The sequence below is a fragment of the Ornithorhynchus anatinus genome, chromosome 18, assembly GCF_004115215.2.
Source record: "Ornithorhynchus anatinus isolate Pmale09 chromosome 18, mOrnAna1.pri.v4, whole genome shotgun sequence".
Classification (NCBI taxonomy): domain Eukaryota; kingdom Metazoa; phylum Chordata; class Mammalia; order Monotremata; family Ornithorhynchidae; genus Ornithorhynchus; species Ornithorhynchus anatinus.
The window spans coordinates 7,370,205-7,392,125 of record NC_041745.1 but is presented as its reverse complement, the minus strand read 5'-3'; the positions used below and the strand labels follow the sequence as shown (position 1 = coordinate 7,392,125).

General features: G+C 44.9%; 1 protein-coding gene and 1 long non-coding RNA gene across 6 annotated transcripts in view; one reads left to right on the top strand and one right to left on the bottom strand.

Moving 5' to 3' along the window:
• Positions 1–21,921, top strand: part of LOC114805423 — a 98,635-nt gene that overhangs the window by 6,310 nt on the left and 70,404 nt on the right. The window lies entirely within an intron of this gene.
• PDE9A (phosphodiesterase 9A) overlaps positions 3,609–21,921 on the bottom strand; it is a 58,509-nt gene continuing 40,196 nt past the window's right edge. For 3 of the 5 annotated variants that reach the window (XM_029046511.2, XM_029046516.1, XM_029046515.2), the window contains 12 exons: positions 20,952–21,033; positions 19,408–19,482; positions 16,508–16,594; positions 15,062–15,166; positions 13,870–13,952; positions 13,353–13,509; positions 10,910–11,023; positions 9,045–9,149; positions 6,777–6,905; positions 5,978–6,073; positions 4,129–4,213; positions 3,609–3,836 (listed from right to left, as the gene is read on the bottom strand). In XM_029046511.2, coding sequence (XP_028902344.1) covers positions 3,823–3,836; positions 4,129–4,213; positions 5,978–6,073; positions 6,777–6,905; positions 9,045–9,149; positions 10,910–11,023; positions 13,353–13,509; positions 13,870–13,952; positions 15,062–15,166; positions 16,508–16,594; positions 19,408–19,482; positions 20,952–21,033 — 1,132 coding nt within the window. In that variant the 3' untranslated portion in view covers positions 3,609–3,822. The remainder of the gene's footprint in view (positions 3,837–4,128; positions 4,214–5,977; positions 6,074–6,776; positions 6,906–9,044; positions 9,150–10,909; positions 11,024–13,352; positions 13,510–13,869; positions 13,953–15,061; positions 15,167–16,507; positions 16,595–19,407; positions 19,483–20,951; positions 21,034–21,921) is intronic. The other 2 variants (XM_029046512.2, XM_029046513.2) reach the window with 2 other exon arrangements.

The following is a 21,921-nucleotide window of genomic DNA, read 5'->3' as shown; positions in this document are numbered from 1 at the left end:
AATTGCTTTTTATGTCTGCCTAGTGGAGTCTCTGTCATTGGCAGCTTGGGACCAATGTAAACTGGGTCCAGATGTATTTTAAGATCTCCAGTGGTATTGGAAGAGACATGAGAAGTGCTGAAGTTAGTAGCTTGACCAGTCAAGCACAGAGTTAGGCTTTTCCTCATTTGCAAAGACTCCCTAGAGTGGAGAGCAGTGAGAACCCACAGCCAGTATTTTCTGCATGATAAATCAATATGGCCTCTTCTTTTAGGGATGGCTCCTTGGTTCTCTGCCAGTCTGAAACAGATGCTGCAGAGGCAACTTTGAAATTAACAGTTTCCATCTACAGACACTATGTGGAAGTATTTTGTTTAACACATAGCCAATTTCCAGTTTAAATCAACAGATAAAGGCCAGCGAAGCTTTTATTTATTTATGTATTTATTTAATTGGCCTCCACTCCTACTTCTGTGGCTTAGTGGAAAGAGCAGGGCATGGGAATCAGGAGATCCAAGTTTTAATCTCAGCTCTGCCACTTGCTAGCTCTGTGACCTCAGGCAAATCACTAACTTGTTTGTGCCTCACTTTCTTCAAATACCACTAACAAATTCCACTGTTGTTCTTATTAACTCCTCACCATGTCATTCTGATGCACTTTGATTAAAGATGCAAAGGAATGAGGAGAAAGCCATTATTAAATGAGTCCACTGTTAGGAACAATTGGAATTTGTGACTGAGAACTGCAGTTGGACTAGGTTGCCTTCAGTGAAGGGCTCGGTACTGGTCTTAGGCAGTACAGACTGTCAGGTCAGAATAAAATTAGAATATAACAATGTTAGAACACCTTTTTGGTGGAGAGATGAGAAACTAAGAAAATTGTGATTGAAAAGTCCCCACTGGATGAGCTGATCAGGAAAGCCTCATTTCTAAGGTAAATACAGTGTCAGAATGCTAATCACAATATATGACATGAGTGGATTGGCAGGAGGTAGCAAAAAATTCAATTAAATCAGAATTACCTTTTAACATGAAGGAAAAGATTAAAAAACAGAAGTAGAATAGGATGTTTGGTTTGAAGTGAGATGATGAGAAGAATATAGATATGAAAAGAAGTCTAAAATCTCATATAGCCTCCTGGTGGCTGAACCCAATTAGAGGAAGGGGTTAGGTGTTACTGAGCAGGTTTTCTTTATTTTAATGTTCCCGTTTCTTCTGGAAAGCTACTTCTTAAAGGTCATGACCTCCACGTTCTGCTCCACAAATGGGTTTATTGGTGTCACGCTTTAAAATGCCAAATAATTCCATTTCTCAATCAAACTGGACCTGGAACTTTTGGAAACTGGAGAGGCCTTGATGTTCCAGGCAGCGTAAGGCAGTGGCTGGAATTCTGGGCTGGAAGTCAGCTCATGGTGCCTGCTTCAAGGCAGATTTGCCGGGTGACCTTGGACAAGTCACTTCACCTTTCTGGGTCTCTATTTCTTCTGTGTAAAGTAATACTAATAAAAGCTGGAAGTCCACTCAGAGGAACACAGTCGAGAATCATAAAATGTCTTGGACCTCTTCGAATGAAGGTGCTGTAGAGGTTTGTAGCTGTGTTAATGCACTCTGCACTTAATGGGGACAGGGCTTGCATTGATAATTCAGGATGAGGGGATAGGGCTCAGCGTTCCGATTCCCAAGGCTTTATGTGCCTGTCCGGTTATCCGACCACGTGGGGTTTGTGTTCTGGTGAACCAGCAAGCAACCTTAGGGAGAACTTAATGCGGGGCACTCATCTGTTCCAGTGTTGGGCACACATGTTCACAACCATTGCTTCTGGCACCCGCCATATTCAGACAGGCTCGCCTTGTCAGGTGGATGTCCCCTAATTTCCTGCCAGCATTCTAGCCAAAACGTAGTGAGAACGGCGCCCCGGCCGAGCTGAGGGCAGTGCATTGAGTAGATCAGAAGATATACTGTACATTTCACAGCAAGAGGTCTTGGGGAAAACTTGAGGGGAAAGAGCAGGAACTCAGAGGGGGCTAGGGAGGGGATAGTGCTCACACCTGATAGTTTCAATTTTTGAGACCAAAGTAACTGACAATGTCATGGAGGTGGGAAAGGTGGGGGACATAGGGAGTTTTGGGTCAGGAATAGTTGGTGGGGGCAGTTGGTAAGGGAGAAGTAGTGTTGCTGAGCAGAGCTAATTATTTGAATGTGGAAGCTTGGATATACAGGAAAACTCTAGATGCCTGTGAAAAGTTGGGGTTGCTTACGACGAGGTGTCAGATCCGGGTAACTTTCTGATATTCATACACTCCTGCAGTAGACTTTGCTCCTCTGCATCCCTACATGTTTGTTTTCGTGGAATTTAAGTGCTTACTATATACCAGGAACTGCTCTAAGCACTGGGATTGATACAAGGTAAGCAGGTTGGACCCAGTTCTTGTCCCACATGGGGCTCACGGTATTAATCCCTACTTTACAGATGAGGTAATTGAGGCACAGAGAAGTTGTGACTTGCACAAGGTCACACAGCAGACAAGTGGTGTGTAACCTAGGTCCTTATGATTCCCAGGCCTGGGCTCTATCCTCTAGACCACACTGCTTCTCTTATTTGTTCATACAGTGAGGCTTCAAGAGGAGCCAACCCGCCCTAGAGGACCTGGTTTTCCGCCAAGAAAAGCAGTCTTAACAGTTCTGATGGAATTTCTCACTCTTCCCTGCCCTCAGATTTTAAAGTTAAATACAGCGATGACTTCATTTTTAGGCCATCAGTCAGTGGTATTTAGCACTGAAGAATGTCTAGCCATGATCCATCATCATGTTCTTGTAGCCACAGACACATTGTGTACTGGACCTACACACGCCTTACAAGTCAGGCCAAGTGGCCTGGAGCTCAGGATCCCATATTTATCTACTCACTGGCCTTTTCAGCCATTCCCGGGTCCTGGACTTAAAAAAAAATCTTGGCTTGCAGTTTGCAATGTGCCATACCCCTGCCTGTTTAGTTGCTTGGCATCCTCTATGCCCTAACAGGGACATGACAGGCGAGGACAAGAGAGTATTAGTTGTGCCGCCCGAACCATTAGCTACTCCAGGTAATTACTTCATGCTGTTTTTTCTCAGTCCTGGGACCTCAGGACTGAGGGTCATCTTCCCTGTGCCTTAGTTTCCTCACCTCTAAAACGGGGATTCAAAGCTTGTTCTCCCTTCTACTGAGCCCCATGTGGGAGAGGAACTTTATCTGACATGATTAACTTGTGTGGAGAACAGTGCTTGACACATACTAAGCACTTAAACACCATGTTAATAATTAAAAAGAAAATCACCTCTACAGGAGACTCCATCAGCCCTAGGAGAATCTCATCATCAGTAGCAGCATCTTCAAGGACAAAGGGCATCTATATTCCTGTACATTCAAGGCTGCACATAATGTGGTCCTGATTCTTTCATAGAAGCATACAATTCTTCAACCATCCCTTACATCATCACACCTATTTCCCCCTCTTACATCCAGTGCTGTACCTACACCTATTATCCCACTAATATATTCCATGCAAGGGCACTCAGTTTCCCAGGGACGTACTCTGAAAACACCTGTTGGAAACAGAGGGCAGTTACTCTATATTTAAGAAATACTGTACTCATTTCTGTATAAGAATATATTATTTAGAAGACAGTTTAAAAATAAAAAAAAATCTGTACATCATCATGAATTCCTTCTTTTTGGCATTAGTGAAGAAACAGTTTAAGTTCTTAGAAAACACGGTCAGGTAGCCACAGATCTTCTAGGCTGGAGATTCTCGGAATGTTTGGCTCCACCAGTAAATAGAAAAGTTCAAGAACCTTCAATTTTCTTCAGGCGTAGCCTGCTTGAAAGAGGGAAAAGGGATTCTGTTTTATGTTGGCAAAATAAACTCAGAGGATTACTTAAATTGTTAAAAATTACCGATTCTGGTCTACGGCAATGAAAGTCAATTTTTCTCTATCCAATGAACCACATACCAAAGAGCTTTCACTAGGATGCAGCAACAAAAAAAGCAGGTTTAGATAGAAAGCTTCCAGGCTTAATGATTGTTCTACCTGCTGAGAAGGTTGGGGATATTGAAAACCCCTCAATGCTGAATATATAAATCTGCAGTAATCCACTAAGTAGCCCAGTACCTTCAGACTTTTTTTTAACCTCCATGGTCCTGTCTATTGATTTCTCAGTATTTCCAGATGTCACATCCTCCTGCTGCTGCTGCAACTAAAACACAAAACAAAATGGCTCATGAGTTTTCAGAGAGCCTCAATAGATTATTTGCTAACTGTTCTAAGAGACTACCACTGACTCCAGAATACGGCAGTCTGTGACTATGAAAGCCTTTTGCATGCTCAGCACATCTGTTTCTGTGCTTTTCATGGACAAATCACCCCTACATCAAGGCTAAAGGTTTCTCTATCTGCTGAATTTGCATTGGTGATCCAAATACGCCTGCTATTGTTTCATGGCATTTTTGAAATCATAGACTCCATGGGTTCTTGTGTTTCTATAACTGCATCTTTATGGGGTAGGGGTGGGGGGGCGGGCGTGTGTGTGTGTGTGTGTGTTGGGGGGGTGAGTTTACAGTGCTGGTCTAATCATTCACCTGGGTTTGAAGGTAAGAGGTCAATTCTGTCCTGGTTATCTCCTTGCCTCTATCTGGTCAATCCTTCTTCTAAACTGTGGGTAGGCCTCAGGCTCTATTCTGGGTCCCCCTCTCTTCTTCAATTTATATCCACACCCTTAGCGGGCTCAAGAGCTCCCACAGCTTCAACTACCATCTCTTTGCAGAGGATTCCCAAATCTATCACGCTTACACTGACCTTTCTCCTTCTCTGCAGTCTCGCATTTCCTCCTGCCTCCGGATATCTCTATTTGGATATCCTTCCGGCACTTGAAGCTTAATATATCTAAAACTGAACTTCCCATTTTCCCTCACCAGATTCTCTACTCCACTTGACTTTCCCATCACTCTCGACAAAACCGTCATCCTCCCTTCTCCTAAGCCCAGAACTTGCCATTATCCTTGACTCCTTCTACTCCTTTAACCCCGCAACATTTCCAAAATTAATTGCTTCCTCTCCATCCAAATGACCTGGTCAAGGTACTTGTCATATCCCAGCCATCAGTCTGTGCCCTCTCCAATCCATACTTCATTATTTTGCTTAGACTGTTTTTCTAAAATGTGATATTGCCCAAGTCTCCCCACTCCTCAGAACCCCCCAACAATTGCTCATTCCTCTCTGCATCAAACAGAAACTCCTGAATGTTGGCTTTAAAGCACTCAGTCAGCTCTCCCTCTTACTTATCCACCTTTCTCTCACTACATCCCAACGCACAATCACCTTTCCTCTCTCATCTCTCCCTCCATGACCTCTTGCTCCCACCATTCGTAGTCACAGCCAATAAACCATAACACTCTCAATCTTTAAAGCTCTTCGGAGATCACCTCTCCTCAACAAGACTTTCAAGGATCTAGTTATGGTATTTGGTATTCAAATGCTTACTATGGATCAAGCACTGTTCTAAGAGCTGGATTAGATACAAGTTAATTGGTTGATCCCAGTCCCTGTCCCACAGCAGGCTCACCGTCTAAGTAGAATCTAGGCTCATGGGCTGGGGTAATTGCCTTGACTAGCCCTATTCTAGGGCCTACTTGACTGCATTATATACAGTTTCTTGTAGTGCACACTTATGGGTGACTCTCTTAGAGGCCTGGAAGTCAGAATACCTGGGTTTTAATCCCAGTCCACCACTTGTCTGCTGTGGGACATTAGGCAAGTCACTTAACTTCTTATTTGTAAAATGGGGATTAAGACTGTGAGCCCCACCTGAGACGTGGATCGATTGTCTGGTGTCTACCCCAGCACTTCTTAGAGTGCCTGGCCCACAGTAAGCACTTAACAAATACCATTAAAAAAAATGACGGAGGACTGGATAGGTGGTGGTTTTTTAAACCTAGGTGTATTATGAGGAAGAGAGTTTTACCTCTTTCATGGCATCATCTACTTGTTTTAATTCCTCATAACGATCTCTAGATTCCCAAAGAGGTTGAAGCATTGCTTCTTCAACAGCAGGGAAGAGCTGGATGGGATAGAGAAAATGGTACCATTCTGTAGGGCTCTTACAACAATGAAAGCGATTAGAAGAATGTGTGCTTTTTACTCTGTATAGGTTTCAAAGGATGAAACCTTTGAATAAATAAATAATAAAATGGTGTTTAAAAGCACAGATCCCCAAGTAAATAGTGAAAACTCCATGAAACTCTAAAGCCAGGCTGGAGGACTCTAAACTCCTTGCTTTGGAGTCAGGCTAGTATTCCAGGGAAAGCTATGGAGGGAGCCATCTGCACCCTAAAAATCTCTTTCCTGTGGAACCACTGGCTCCTGGGTCAAGTTTCACTTGCCAGCATCTGCCACACAAATCTGGCCAAAGGGTGAAAGTGGGAATGATGTAAAAAAGAGAACACAAAATCCGCCCGTGAGTTGGGGGCCTTCACACAAAGCCAGAAAGGTAGTTGGACAGTGAAGATGGCAGTGACTATCAGGGCAACTGCCTTCTGGGTCCTGGCACTACAGCACAGCACTGGCAGTCTGCTGTGGCCACCGGACATGAAAGGCTCCCGCCTTGGCATGTTCTGCACCTCTGCCTGCCTACTTGCTTGTGGCACGCGGTACCCCACTGGGACTGAGACTGGCAGGGAGGAGGGGAGAGCAAATGGTGCCAGCCAGACCATTAGCATGCTCTGTGGGAGGACCAATGATCACAGGAGGAGGCAGGGCGGTACCTTTGTTACTGTTTCAAACATCGGGATCAGGACAAACTTGATGAAGCCGATCTGAGCGGTAGGCTTGGTCACTTTATCCCGGTCCATGAAAGGTGCCACTGGAAGCCCTTCCATCTTCTCACGGTCACTCTGGAGGTACATTTGGTAGACAGTGAGTTTCATTAAAATGGCCACGGAACTATCACAGAAACAACAAGAGATGATGCAGGTTGCATCAATTCAACTACTTCAGAGAGAACTGTAAATAGAATGAGCAGGTATAATTCCTTATTAAAGTAATGATAACAGGTGATTACAAAAGCCTTGTGGGATTAAAGAACTTTTGCTGCTGAAGAATGATAGATATAATAATTATGGTATTAAGCATTTATTATGTGAGCAGTACTGTACTAATCGCTGGGGTAGAAACATAGTGCTTGTCCCACCTGTGGCTCCCTGTATAAGCAGGAGGGAGAACAGGTATCGAGACTCCATTTTACAGGTGAGGAAACTGAGGCACAGAGAAAGAAGCTGTGACTTGCCCAACAGGAAAGTAATAATAATAATGTTGGTATTTGTTAAGCACTTACTATTGTCAAGCACTGTTCTAAGCGCTGGGGTAGATACAAGGTAATCAGGTTGTCCCACATGGGGCTCACAGTCTTAATCCCCCATTTTACAGATGAGGTAACTGAGGCACAGAGAAGTTAAGTGACTGGCCCAAAGTCACACAGATGGCAGGTGGTGGAGCCGGGATTAGAACCCATGACCTCTGACTCGCAAGCCCGGGCTCTTTCCACTAGAGTTGGGACCAGAACCCCAGTTTCCTGATTCCTGGTTCTTTGCTCTTTCCACTAGGTCATGCTGCCTCCTCTAATAAGTGAGCACAATGAGTAGTCATGGTGATAATCATTCATATGTTGTCAGATTTTGAATGTGTCTGTTTAGTGCATGAGAGTGTAGTTTTTGAAAGCAGTACTGTCAATGACTCTATCCTTGGAAATAGATCTAAAGTTAATTTGTATTTTTAGATCTCATCTTTTCACTTTACAAAATATTTAGTTTTTAAGACAAATCTCTTGACCCTGGCAAAATACAAAAAGAGGAAACGACAAACTTTTGCACTCTTTTTGCTAGTCCTCTGGGTATCGGCTGTCCAGAGCCCTCGGTTGGTGTGGCTAACGTGTATGTATGATTTTATGGGAACGCAGATGTGCCGAGTAGCAGTTTGCATGGGGCACGAATGTGTATAATTGCTGGAGGTTTGGTTTCATTGGGTACGTCTTCGATTTACAACCTAAGCGATCTCTGTGGGTTGGGGCGGGGGACTGGCAGAGAACTACCTGAACATTCTCCAAGGAAAGACATTTGTAGGGGACACATTTCTTGGAAAAGAGTACCTTGGAAAGTAGAGAAGGACAGAGATCTTCATAAGTATGGGAAGTCATTATGAAGCCAAGGAATGACTTCAGGGCTTTGACAGTTATTTTAAAGGCGATGTGATAAGTTGCTCCTTTTCTCTTGCTCCACCCTCAGTAGAGGTAAAGGCTTCAAAAGCAGCAGGAGGGCCTTAGGTGGGATAGAAGGAGGAACTTTCTGATCATAATGATGGATGTACACAGGAAAGGAATCAAGAGCCAGTTATGGAAAATCCTTTTCTGAAGATCTTTAAGCCTAGGAAAGTCAGTGTTCATCTTGGCACAGCTTTGATAGAGCAGGAAGGTTAGGCTGATTAAACTGCTATCGTTTTTATTTTTTCCTGTGCTATTTTCCTCCGGATCAAAGCTAGCTAGCAGCCTCCTATTAAAACTAAGTGTTTTTACTTTTCTTCTGTCCATTTTCTTGGGGTCAGATGAAGTGATTAGTATCTCAAACCTCCACTCATCACCGTCATTTGAATTCACCCCCGCTGAGCTCTGACACTTAGCCTTGCCCTGCAGGGCTCCGTCACTTAGCCGGGCTCTGTTTGCCTCACCATGTCCTTCTTGCCTTGTGACTCTGCCCAGTTTAGTCAACAGGTCTTCTCACAAAGATGCCAATTAGTGGGAGCAGCTTGCAACCCCATCACATTGACATTTTGGGGGGTTGCCCATGTCTTTGATGTCACCAATTAGAGTCCATTTCATTTCTAGCAGATGAGCGCAATGAATGACTCTTATAACCTCATGAAATTGGCTCCTCTTCATTTGAGGAGATGGAGAATTTCCGAGTCTACTTCAGCAGATACATCTCTCACTGCTTACATTTTTAACTGGGCTAATGACTAGGACATGTTTCGACCCTTCTTACCTGCATAAAATATTCTTCTAACAAGCAGTCCACCCAAGGTTCTGCTACTTCTATTGGCCGGACCTCATTAGAGATATCACAACATTTGATCAACACCATCTTCAGCTGAAAGAGGGAAAACGTTTTGCACAGATCAAGACGATATAGTGCCCGCTGACTTGACTCTGGTCAACCCCCTTTTTCCCACCTCAGTGTCTGGAAGGGGGAATGTCTCAAGGGGCACAATGGTTGACGTCTTCCTCAAACTGCCACAAGATCTGAACACCCGGAGGGGTCTTAATTTAGTCGGAGTGTGGGCAGCACCCATCTCCGTGATATCTGGGGCCTGTAGGTTTTCCTGGCTGTCCCTCATCCCATCCCTCTGCGGGAGGGCACCCTCTCTTCAAGGGTTGCGGGGAATGTAGTCGATGAGCTGAAACGACTCACTGAGCTTGGCATCGAACTCACTGGAGTCTTGTGACTCACATCCGCAGGGCTCTCTCTGGCTGTCCTACCGCACTGCCCCTCTGGCATTTTCTTCACATTTGAAAAACCCTCCAGGGTGGAGTTTCCGTCAGAGTAAATGCCCTTAGTTAGGCACAAAAAGCACTTCCTTTGTCAGTGAAGATGGGTGTCCCTCCCTCTGGCATAGACTGGACTGGACTGGCATAAACATGCTGCAATTACCTCAGCAAATGGCCTCTCTGCCACTGAGGCCCTCTCCCAGTTACTGTCCAAATTGCTTTGGGTAAAATCTGTTTCTTGGGCCTGAATTACTCAGGTAATTGCATCAGCCTCTGTTTGCCTTTGCCTGGTCCCTGGGGTGGTGGTTTGTTTTTATTCTTAGATAAGCATTTGGCTCCATAGGTCCCTGCCAGGCTACGGGCACAGATGATTGAGTTTGAATCGAACCGCCAGTTTTCAGGAGCAGAGCACCTAACCAATGCCTGTAGGGGAGGTTGGAGAGTTCAACTTTTCACATGTGACGGGATGCAGGCTACAGCCTGCCCAGAAAGAATGGGCCCAGCTGGATTTTCCACAAGTGGAGCAGAAAGATGCAGGAGGGAGGTGAAAAGACCCCTTCTCTCCTATCAGGACCTGAGTGGTACAGAGCCAGGCTTGGGGTTCACTGAGGGGGGCTGTCTTGCACCTTTTTGTTTTGGGTGCAACTTGGATAATTGCTGTAACTACTTTCCTCTCTGTCATTTATTTACTGAGCGCTTACAGTGTGCAGAGCACTGTACTTAGTACTTGGGAGAGTACAATACAACAGAGTTGGTTGATACTCCCTCTGCCCTGGGGAAGCTTACAATCCAAGTGGGTGAGCTCATGGGCGAGGAGGGGACTGAGCAAGAAGAAGAGTCTGTGGGAAGCTCTCCGCAACCCGGAGGGTTTTGTCTGTGGTTCCAATGCCCCTTGACTATATGACTCTCCAACCTCCTCCCAGAGAATCCTCCTGGCTTGGGCTGACTGGAGGGTGGACTGAAGATAGCCCTGTGTTCTCTAAATTTGATCCTTAAAAGCTAGAGGCATTTTCCTGAATAACAGATATATTAATGTGGGTATTTGGGGTGGATGATAGCCAATCTGCCCTAGCCTCTGAAATGTGACTACTAAAATATACATATACATCCATTTCTCTCAACTTGATCCCATAAAATTAACCAAATCTCAATTGCCAAAGACCTTTTCAGTGCCAAGATAACCTCCTGTTCTTGGGAGAAAACTTTTAAACAACTCAATTTTCACCTGCAGGCAACAAATCTGTGTTCTCTACCACTTCTTCATAAGCACGTTTTTTAAATTTCCATTTGAACCATTTCCCGGCCAATCCCTATTAACTAGGCTAGTCCTTGAAAGGTGCGAAGTTGGGCAAACCCACTTACACAGGTCATATGCTCCTCGTCTGTGTAGTCAAAGTTTTCCAATTTTTCTTTGAAAGAATCCAGGATTTCTGCATGTCTTGCCATGTCAGTGGCCAGGATTAAGGTAATCATCCCCTAAAAATGGAAACAATTCATGAACGTAATAAGATGATATCTGGGCAATTACTGCCCCTTTAAGACTACGCCTAATTCTCATCCGTGTATTTTTCCCAGCGTTCAGTACAGTGTTTTATAGGCAGTAGGTGCTTAAATGCCATACTACTAGTTTCCCTTCCTCCCTCAGCAATCTGCCAAGAAAGGGCTGGGGAGCTGGTATGGTTTGTAATGGGGAGAACAGGACCTAAAACATTACTCAAGGACAGTTTGGGGTGAGAGGAAGAGGAGCAGGGAAAAGAAGAGTGGCAGCCCTAAGCTTAGGGGCAGCAGACTGCGGGAGGAGAGGTCCAGTTTTCTAACTCCCTGTTCTGGCCACCGTTGCCAGTAAGCAAGGCGGGGCAGCTCAAGAAAGATGGAGAGCCACTTTAGAAATGACCACAGCTTTCCAGGTCCTGAAACGGAAAAGCCTCCCAGGAGAGATTTAACAGCGGCCAGCCGCCCCATCCCTGGCAAGTCAACTGCTTAGTACAGTTCATTGTGCACAAAGATGCTCAAATACCAGGATTATTAATAATGTGGGGGAAATCCAGAGGTATGCTACTAAGAGGCTTCCCAACTCTGTCGAAATGTACTCTCCCAAGGACTCTGCACACAGTAAGAGCTCAAGTATTGATTGATTGTGCTGCCCCTTGCTTTGAGCCCTTCCTTCGCTGCTGACAAAAGCACCATGGAACCACCACCTTCTCTCCCACCACCAAGGGTCCCTGCTCCCAGCATGTTCTGTGCAAGCCACAAAGGGGATGAAAGCTGCTCCTGCACATTCGCACACACATATCTAAAACAGAACTCCTTGTCTTCCCATCCTTTTTTTCAACTCCCTTCTGCTTACCCTGACTTGCTCCTTTTATTCATCCTCCCTTCCAGTCCCACAGCACTTATATGCATATCTGTAATTTATTTATATTAATGTCTGTCTCCCTCTCTAGACTGTTAACTTGTGGGCAGGGAATGTGTGTGTTATATTGTTATACTGTACTCTCCCAAGTGCTTAGTACAGTACTCCGCACACAGTAATTGCTTAATAAATACAACTGACTGACTATGCAAATTCTTAGCGATCCCTCTAGGATTCAGTGACTTCAGTGTAAATCCAGGAAAAATTCCAGATAAGGGGTCCCCTTTAGTTAGGGAGCTGTCAGAATCCTCACACCTCCTTTTCTAACCTCACCACCCTGTTGGCCAAGGGTGTTCTTAAAAAAAATGGAGAAAGTGGAGACAGCACGGGTAGAACACTGTGAATGTGAGGGAAAGGGTTAAAATACTTCAAAGGGGGTGGGGGCATCTTTAGTGGAACTGTCCACATGTTTTCTTTTGCAGTCAAATATCATTTTAGGGATGCTGACTGTTACATACAAAATCGTATGATACAAAATCGTAACTTGCAGTAAGCTCTTTAATAAAATTGTGAGATGATGGGAGTCCAGTTAATTCAAAATCTGACCCCCCCATCCCCAAGTTGTTGTTTTTCAAAGGAAATCATTTTATGGTTGTACTTTCTGGGTGTCCCTAGCCATCTCTCAAACTTCTCCAGGCTCTCAAGTTTTCAGCTGGGGGCCAGAATCCCCGCTGCACCAGCTTCTGGAAGCACCTAGTCCTCTGTTCACCTTTCCAGTTGGCGCTTTCTGGAGGAAAGTAGAATGGGGCCAACTTTGGATTTGGCAAAGCCATGTCCTTCCTTCCCAGGCTCCTGCCCTCATGGGCTCCTCTCTGGGTGTCTGAGAAATGCTACCAAGGTTAGGTTACCATTGTCCCAGAATGCTGGGCAGCTTCTGGTCATTGTTGCACTAGTCATCATCTGACGTGCCTAGGTTCAGTGTTATCCCAGAGATGCTCACATCCTCATGACTGACAGTTTCTGTTCAAAATTTACTCCATTGGTAATTTAATCTGTTATGTAGAATTCAGCGATCCTTTTACTTTTCTAAGTCGTGCCCAGAAGCCTAGGATGGGAGAGTCTGAGATGATGGATAGGGTGCTTGAAAGCTGGCTTTCCTTGGATTTTCATCTTGATCTGGCCTGAGGTTTTCATTAGATTTAGTTCCTCCAAGACTGTGCACTGCAAACAGCCCTGGTTCATGAGTATCATACATATCTGCTTACCTAATAAGAGCAATACCTGGTAGTTAAGCACTTAATATGTATCAAGCACTGTACCAGATGCTGAGGTAAGTACAAGACAGTAAGGTCAGAGAGTCCTTGTGCCCCATGAAGATCACAGTCTACGGGGAAATCAGGTCACCTAACTCCCAGTCCTGCACTCTTACTACGAGGCCGCGCTGCTTCTTACCTGTCTGATCTGTTTGAATTCGTCTGGTTTGATGTGGCAGAAAATGTTGCATTCGGGTTGAGCTATGATTTGGAAAGCTACAGCACAGTGATGGTTCTCCAGAGGTGAAATGTCATTGTAACGCACTGCGAGTTCTGTGCGTGCATTGATCTGGTATCTGGAGAAAAGACATGCGAGGAAGAGAGGAGGGGAGGAGAGGAGAGGGAGAGAGAAAAAAGAAAGAAAGAATTCAGAGCTCTGTCCTTTAGCATACCTCTAGATACCGGAGAGACAACCTATAGGTTATGGCAGGGAAGACCTGTGGCTTTACTGACAAGGTGTATATAAGTCAATATGCACAGAAATGCTATGCATCAGTGTGGAGAAGGTGGTTGAGAAATTTTTCCACAACTTGCTACCTGTATGAAGCTTTACTTTTGAGCTGCCTTCAGCATGGGAAAAGGGCTATTGACCTGAACTGTGTCCTATTTGCTTGCCTGATAATTTGTGAGAAAAATGAAAATGACTGCGGACATACGTATTGTTATATCCCGGGTGATCCAGATCATGGCAGATGGAGGCTGTCATCAGGATTAGAATATCCATTTGGGAAAACTTTTCCTGCATTAGGAAAAAAAAAAAAAGGAAATGCCCTCTAGTTAGTTTTACACTGTGCTCAAAAAATATCTGATAATCTTATGGTCTGGTCATTTGCTGCATTTGGGGAAGGTTTTGCTGTTTTAGTGGGGTATGTGTTAGATCAAGTTCTGGGTGAGCTTTCCTATTCATGATGGCTCTGATGGGTTGTGAAGGTGGAGCAGAAAAATCTGATTTAGCTGGGAGATCCTTAGAAGTTGAGAGGCTTCTGAAGGCACCTTCAGTAGTGAGTTGAAAAGGCCCCGGTTTCATATTTGTGCTGTTGTCTCCCAGGAAGTTGGGAGGAAGTTGATCCTGAAAGGATCCCCTGCCTTCCTGCTTCTGAAAAGTCCCAAACCCTGGGCTCTGCCTTGACCAGTTTGTGACTTGGGGATGGACCGACTGATTGGTCACTTGCGCAGCCCTGGGCCATTCCTAGGCTGGTCTGGCCCCCCAGGGTTGAAGCTGGCACTGTCTGGAAGGCCACACTCACCCATCCTGGGGGCTTGGATTAGTCTTGGCAGCCCTCTGACCCTCAGAATATCCCAGGGGGTTCTGGCTCTCTTCTGTTTGTCCTCATCCTCCAACCAAGATTCAGGACTCAGCATCAAGTGGGAGTAAGTATCTCTTTAGTGCCATCAGGCCTGTAGACTCCCCGATGGTGGAAGAGAGAGACTGGAATCACTCTTCCCCAGTCCTAAGGCCAACAGTGACCTTCGCTGTGGAACCCGGGGAAGGATCAGCTCTGACTTAAAAGTTTGGGAAATTCCTTGGGAAAACAGGAAGGGAGCAGCAGTTGATCATTCTCCCCATCTAGACTGTAAGCTTCTTTATGGGCAGAGATTGGGTCTACCAGCTCTGCTGAAATGTGCTCTCCCGAGCACAGTATTTTGTACAAAGTAAATGCTCAAACGCCACCTAGCCCTCTTCCACTGAGTCTCGACGCAGTTCTCTCCTTAGGCCACTTTGGGTCTCTGTGCCATTCCTCTGGCTCCTCCACAGATTGCCTGCTCTTCAGTGAGGGGCAGTGAGCCAGAGGGGGCAGGGTTGGTAGCCAGAGGGTGTGCCCGCCATGGGAGGAGACTAAGACCCACCTGGAGATGGCAGAGGGAGATCATACTGTACATCATCTGGGTCACACAGAAGCAATGTCGAAAGTTGTGGAACGGGTTGTTTCTGTAGTTGTCGTGGATGCAGAGCTGCCAAGAGGGGGATCAAGGGCGAGTTAAATCATCTGGATGACCTCTGTTACATCATAAGCTCCTTGTGGGCAGGGAACTCTTGCTTCCATTCATGCATCACGCTCAGTGGAATCTCAATAAATATTCTTATTTCTACTACTTCTGCCTTTCTGAATGAGGGCTAGCTGGCATTCGGTATGCCTCTTTCTCTCCTTTCCCTCTCTGCTTTTACAGTTCTCTAACCTATCTGACATTTTAAAATCTAACAAATCCTCATACTGTAACACACATCAAACACTTCCGGGAGCCAGGGGAGGATGTCCGTGGAAAAGATTAAGGAACAGCAGCCTCAGACTAGTTAAGATGCTGGGCCTGGGCCTTTCAGAAAGCCAGTGCTCGAACTGGGGTTAGGTCTTCTGGACCACAATCTACCAGCTCAGGTGGCCTCCCTCAAACTACATAATATGGCATTCTCCCTCGGTTTCTTTCATTCTTGGGGCTCATAAAGGGGAGAACACATCGGGCAGGGCTGTAATTTGAGGCACTCGCAAGGTTTGGGCACAACTTCTCTGCCCTCTTTTCCAGTGCAATTCCATTCCACTGCACTTGAGCTACTTGGGATGTTCCTGGTCTCGCTCTGTCTCAGAACTTTCTTCAGGCTCATTTGGCCAATTCAGAATTGGGAGACTGGGAGTTTATATCTTTGCCTCAAGTATGTTGGTTTTCTCTATCGTGGGTATATATAGGGACTGTGTCTGATTTGATCATATCATATCTGGCCCAGAGGTTAGCACATAATTCTGGTATTTCCTAAGTACTTACTATCATTATTAGGGTTGCAGTGGAGGCTCAAGTTATCGAACACTCCCTAACAGCATTCAGGCCAGAACGTGTAATGGAAACACACATTATGGCGAAACGTTACGGCAGTTGAATGTTTCAGGAGGCGTGATCTCAAATTTGCAAAATATGCCATGCTGCAAGCTTGGTTTTTTCAGTCAAGTAATTTAGGTGAAAATCCTGTAGTCAGCATTTGTGAAAGCAACCTGCACGTTTAGAGTCGTGGGTGCACAGTCCTAAATTTTACTTATCTGACTTCAGGCACAATTTACTGAAGATACTGTAAAGGAGAAGTCAGGGAAATGATGAGGGATAGATGAGATTTGTCATTCTTGTGCATATCAAATCTCTGAAACATGGCTGTATGAATTTATTGCACTGGAGGCCACCTTTGGTTTTTTTTTTTTTGGTTTGTTTTGTGTTTTAAGAAGTTCCATTCATAGGAAAAAAACAGATCTTCACTGCTTTTGGGCCTTAGATGAGTTATTTTTCAAGATAAATAATGGTTTTGCTGCTTACCAACCATCTCTTCAGTGTGATGGGGTTGATGTTGAAATCTTTGACCAAGCCGAGATCATGGTACATATGTTCTAAACAGCTCAGCATCTGGAAGTTGAAAGGAGACAGAATTGTTCTGACTGGTCAATCTCACAAACATCTAATGCCAGGTCTTCAGTTCTGTGCTGGCATCCTCCTGCTGCTCAGTACTTTTATGTGAAAGGCCAAAGTGGAGATGAACTTGGATCTGTGATTTGTAAGCATTTGGTTTTCACCCCACACTCAAGTCCACAGCACTTATAATAATAATTGTGGTATTTGTTAAACGCTTACTATTTGCCAAGCACTATACTGTAATGTAGAGAAGCAGTGTGGCTTAGTGGCAGGAGCACGGGCTTGGGAGTCAGGGGTTGTGAGTTCTAATTCCGACTCCACCACTTATCAGCTGTGTGACTTTGGGCAAGTCACTTTACTTCTCTGTTGCCATTGTCATTGCCATTATTGCCATTGTTCTTGTGTGTCCATCTCCCCCGATTAGACTGTAAGCCCGTCAAATGGCAGGGACTGTCTCTATCTGTTGCCGACTTGTTCATTCCAAGCGCTTAGTACAGTGCTCTGCACATAGTAAGCGCTCAATAAATACTATTGAATGAATGAATGAATTCTCTGTGCCTCGGTTACCTCATCTGTAAAATGGGGATTCACACTGTGAGCCCCATGTGGGACAACCTGATTACCTTATTATTACTGGCAAAGCCAGGGTTAGAACCCAGGCCACCTGACTCCCCATCCCGTGTTCTTTCCCCTAGACCGTGCCTACTCACAGGCCTAACTTGTGCTGCAGCACCTGAAAAAAACGCCAATGTCAATTTCACTTGGTGAAAGAGTATGCTTGCGGGATGCTGCTGTTAGGAGGCATGGTACAAAATCTGTCTGCACATATGCTTTGCTCTATGCACAGGCCTTGGGCTCCTTCTTGGGGCCAGGACATAAGTTTCTACACAAGCTGCTTTCTTAACAAGCTCAAAAGGGCTGCACACAAACACAGATTGCTCTTTTTGTTCTGCATGACGAGGCAAGTGTAGCTGATTCTTAAAGGGCATTGAGTTTTCAGGGCAAGGAAGTCTCCAGTCCTACTATTACCTCGCTCAATTTCTAATGTCAAGGCTACCCATTTTTATTTTATTTATTTATTTTTTTAACTGCATAGCACAGCTTTAATCACGAGCACAGGTGCCAACTCATCATTCTGGGCAAGTGGGCAGATCCTCCTCACTACCTGCAATAAGTGGTGTTTACTGTGTGCAGAGAACTGAGCGCTTGGTAGAGTACAGAACAGCGGAGTTGGTAAACATGATCCTTGTCCACAAGCACCCCAGCCTTCTCCCCTGAGCTCTACCCCCAGACAATCTGGGCTGATAAAGCCCTGAGGAAGAAAGGGAAGGTGCATGCTATTGTTCAACTGATGCCCCTGGGGTCAGAATTAATCCTGGTCCCCTTTATCTGATGAAGTTGACCACCTTCATCACAGACATTGCTTTCCAGTGGCCCCTCTGATGGACACTGGCACTCATTGCCACTAGTTCCAGGCTGGGTTTGGATTTAGTGCTCCTTGGAAGCTGAAGAATGAGCACACTTGGTCTCTACCCATAGATTAATTTAGAGGAAGAGAGTGGGAGAAAAAGTGTTTCTGTTAGGGAATGAGAAAAACACAATGCTTGCAACATTAATCCATCTGGAAAAAGGGCGGTAGTCCCATTTGACCCCAAAGACTTAGGCCTCACTGAACTACATTATAAATTATGAATTATTTATTCACATTAATGTCTTTCTCCCCATCTGGACTGTAAGCTTGTTGTGGGCAGGGAATATGTCTGCCAATTCTTTTGTATTATGCTCTCCCAAGCGCTTAGTATTCTGCACAAAGTAAGTGCTTAAATATGATTGACTAAATTTTCACACATCATATCCCAGGTTACTGTCTCTTGTGGTTATACAGCTGAGTTGCTGAGTAGTTTTTGTGATGTGCAGTGGGTTTTCTTTCTACAGAATATGAAAATTTGGACCAAAGCAGTTAGGGTCTGGGATTTAATTTCATCAGATTAATCTCTTTCAGTCCTAATTGCAATTCTGTGATTCAAAATCATGAAGGGTGCAGACAGGGCAAATTTAGGATTGTTGTTCACGAAGTCCTACATCGTGGCTACCAGTTACACGGAAACTTGAAGGTGGTGATTTCATAACGAAGAAGGTGGAAAATATTTCCCAGAATAGGTGGGCATATGAAATTTGTGCAGGCAGAATATACCAGTAGATTCCAGAAGAGATGAAAATGCAGTCATGGAGGTGAATCCCATCAAAGGGTTTTTAAAGGGACAGTTAGGGGTGTGTGACAAAAATATCAGGGATTTAAGAAGGCTTGAAAGCCCAGATGATCAGCCATGGTAGGTGATGAAAGAAAAGTTGCATCCTTAATCAAGAGAAAGGCCATCCTTGCACTGTTCCTCCTAACACCCTGCTGCCTCTGGCAGATACTGCAGGATCAATCAATCAGTGGTATTTATTGAGCACTTACTATGTGCAGAGCACTGCACTAAGCGGTTGGGACAGTACAATGCAACAGAATTAGCGGACACATTCCCCACCCATAACAAGCTTACAGTTTAGAGGATCTCTGGTCTGTCCTACGGACACTGCTTATGTTTGTAAATCAAAAATACGAAGTTGAAAATAGAAACCTGGAGCACAGTGGGGGAAAAACATTTCATGAGGACAAAGGAAAGACAGCTTTTTCCAGCAAAGCTCATTCTCACTGCTCATTAGGTACCTAGTTATAGAATCTGAAATAGGCTTTCCTGAGGGCACCAACATCCCCATGTGATATCAAATGCAAAGAGCACATTCATACATATCACCCTTACCTCATTGGGTTCCCAAAGCCAGACATCAAATGTTGGCTTCCTGAGAGCTTCTATAGTCTCCTGAGAGAGCAGGTACTGAGGGCAAAAGAAGAGTGCAGTGTTAAATATGGTGGGTCTTGCCTGCCCGTGATTTCTGGAGGGGGATAATTCTGTGAGATGCAAACTCCCTGCCTCCTATTGGTCGGACAATCAAACTTGGAATGAAGACCCCAGTTCCCAGGTTCTACAATTCCCAGTCCTACTCTCTTTCTGCTAAGAAGCAGCATTGCCTAGGGGATACAGCACAGCCTGGGAGTCATAGGGACCTGAGTTTTAATCCCAGCTCCGCTACTTGTCTGCTGTGTGACCTTGGAAAAGTAGAGAAGCAGCGTGGCTCAGTGGAAAGAGCACGGGCTTTGGAGTCAGAGATCATGGGTTCGAATCCTGGCTCTGCCACTTGTCAGCTGTGTGACTTTGGGCAAGTCACTTAACTTCTCTGTGCCTCAGTTACCTCATCTATAAAATGGGGATTAAGACTGTGAGCCCCACGTGGGATAACCTGATTCCCTTGTGTCTACCCCAGCGCTTAGAACAGTGCTCGGCACATAGTAAGCGCTTAACAAATACCAACATTATTACTTAACTTCCCTGTGCCTCAGTTACCTCATCTCTAAAATGGGGATTAAGACAGTGAGCCCCCCATATGGGACAAGGACTGTGTACAACCTGACAAATTTGAATCTACCCCAGTGCTTCAAACAGTGCCTGACACACAGTAAGTACTTAAAAAATACCATAACTCTCCCCCCGCCCCCCCAAAAAAGACAACACAGATTGGCCAGATAGTGAGAACTAAACTGGATCTCGATGCTGGTGTCGGAAACTCCCCACCCCAGTTGGTTTGGGATGGATTGTCTAAATTTGTTTCAATCCCACCTTGGGCTGGTCAATCTTATTCTGGACAAGAGCCACCTTGTAATGGTTCTGTTCTCTGAAGGAAAAATTTATGGGCTGTAATTTTAGAGATGAAGTCTTTTCCAAAGCTCTGAGCGGTTCTTCAGTGGGGCCAGCCAACACACAGCCCAACCCTCTTAGTCTCTGTGCCTTTCGGAGATGCTAAGTCTGGCACCACGAACACCCACCTAGAAAACTTTTCTGGACGTGCATTTAGTGGTTTGGAAGGATTTCATTTGTGCTAGTGGAGCAGAGGCAAAATGAGGGTGTGATGATCTGGGCAATTATCACAGAGACAGTTACAGAACCCCGGCTCCCTCTATAATGGTCTTCCCGTCTACTCCCTTGCAGGGACTGTGTCCAACCAGTTTACCGTGCATCTACCCCAGTGCTCGGAACATGCTTGGCACATATTAAGTGCTTACTAAGTACCATTACTTTTATTATAATTATTTAGCCTGGGGCACCTCCAAAGGAGAAGGTTCCAGTTCCACCACAGCAGCTGAAGTTCCCCTGGGTAGTAACTAGCCTTTGAGTGGACAGACCCTTATGAGGGAACCCTGCAGGGGTCAGTGGGAGATGCAAGCTCATTGCCTGTTTCTGTGTCTTACCTTTGGATAGGATGGGACGTCTCGTCGGGGTGTCAGCTTCTTGCTGGTTTCCAGAAAGCTATACTTACAGGGACAGTTGGTCCTAAAAAAGCAGAAAAAAGAACTCATATCTCAGTCTTACTAAAGGTTCAGTCATGTTTCAGAGCAAATGCAGGAATTCTAAGCCCCGTTGTAGGACTTGAGCTCCCTGTTGGGCAGGAACTGTGTCCAATCTGAATACCCCAGGTCTTAGCATGTAGTGAGCACTTAATGAATACCATAGTTATTCATTATTGTGGTTTTTCTGGACCTAACACCCTGTTCCTTCTAGAAAAAGATAATGGCTGTGTACCCTTCAAGCACTTTGATACTCATCCCCGCCCCACTGCACTTATGTAAATATCCTTATACTTGAATATTTCCCTTATCTCTAATTTATTTTAATGTCTGAAATCCCTTGTAGACTGTAAGCTCCTTGTAAGCAGGGATTCTATTGTATGGTTCGTTCCCAAGCGCCTAATGCAGTGCTCTGCACACAGTAAGCACTCAATAAATACCATTGATTCATGTTTCAAAACAGTCAAAGCTAAAATAAGGAGACTGGGATTCAATTTGTTGGTATTATAATTATAATTAGTAGGAATAATAATTATTATAATAATAATATTTAAGTGTTTACTATGTGCCAAGCACTGGGTTGGATTCAAGCAAATTGGGTTGAACATAGTCCCTGCCCCGTGTGGGGCTCACAGTCTCAATCCCCAATTTGCAGATGAGTAACTGAGGCACAGAGAAGTGAAGTGACTTGCCCAAGGTCACACAGCAGACAAGTGGCAGAGTTGGGTTTTAGAACCCATGACCTTCTGACTCCCAGGCCCATGCAATAGGTACCATCATCTCTATCCTGATGCAGATAAAGAGTACCATGGTTGGGGAGAGAGGAAAGGGAGAATTCTTAAACCATTCAGCTTCCTGCTGTGCCTTTAGGTAC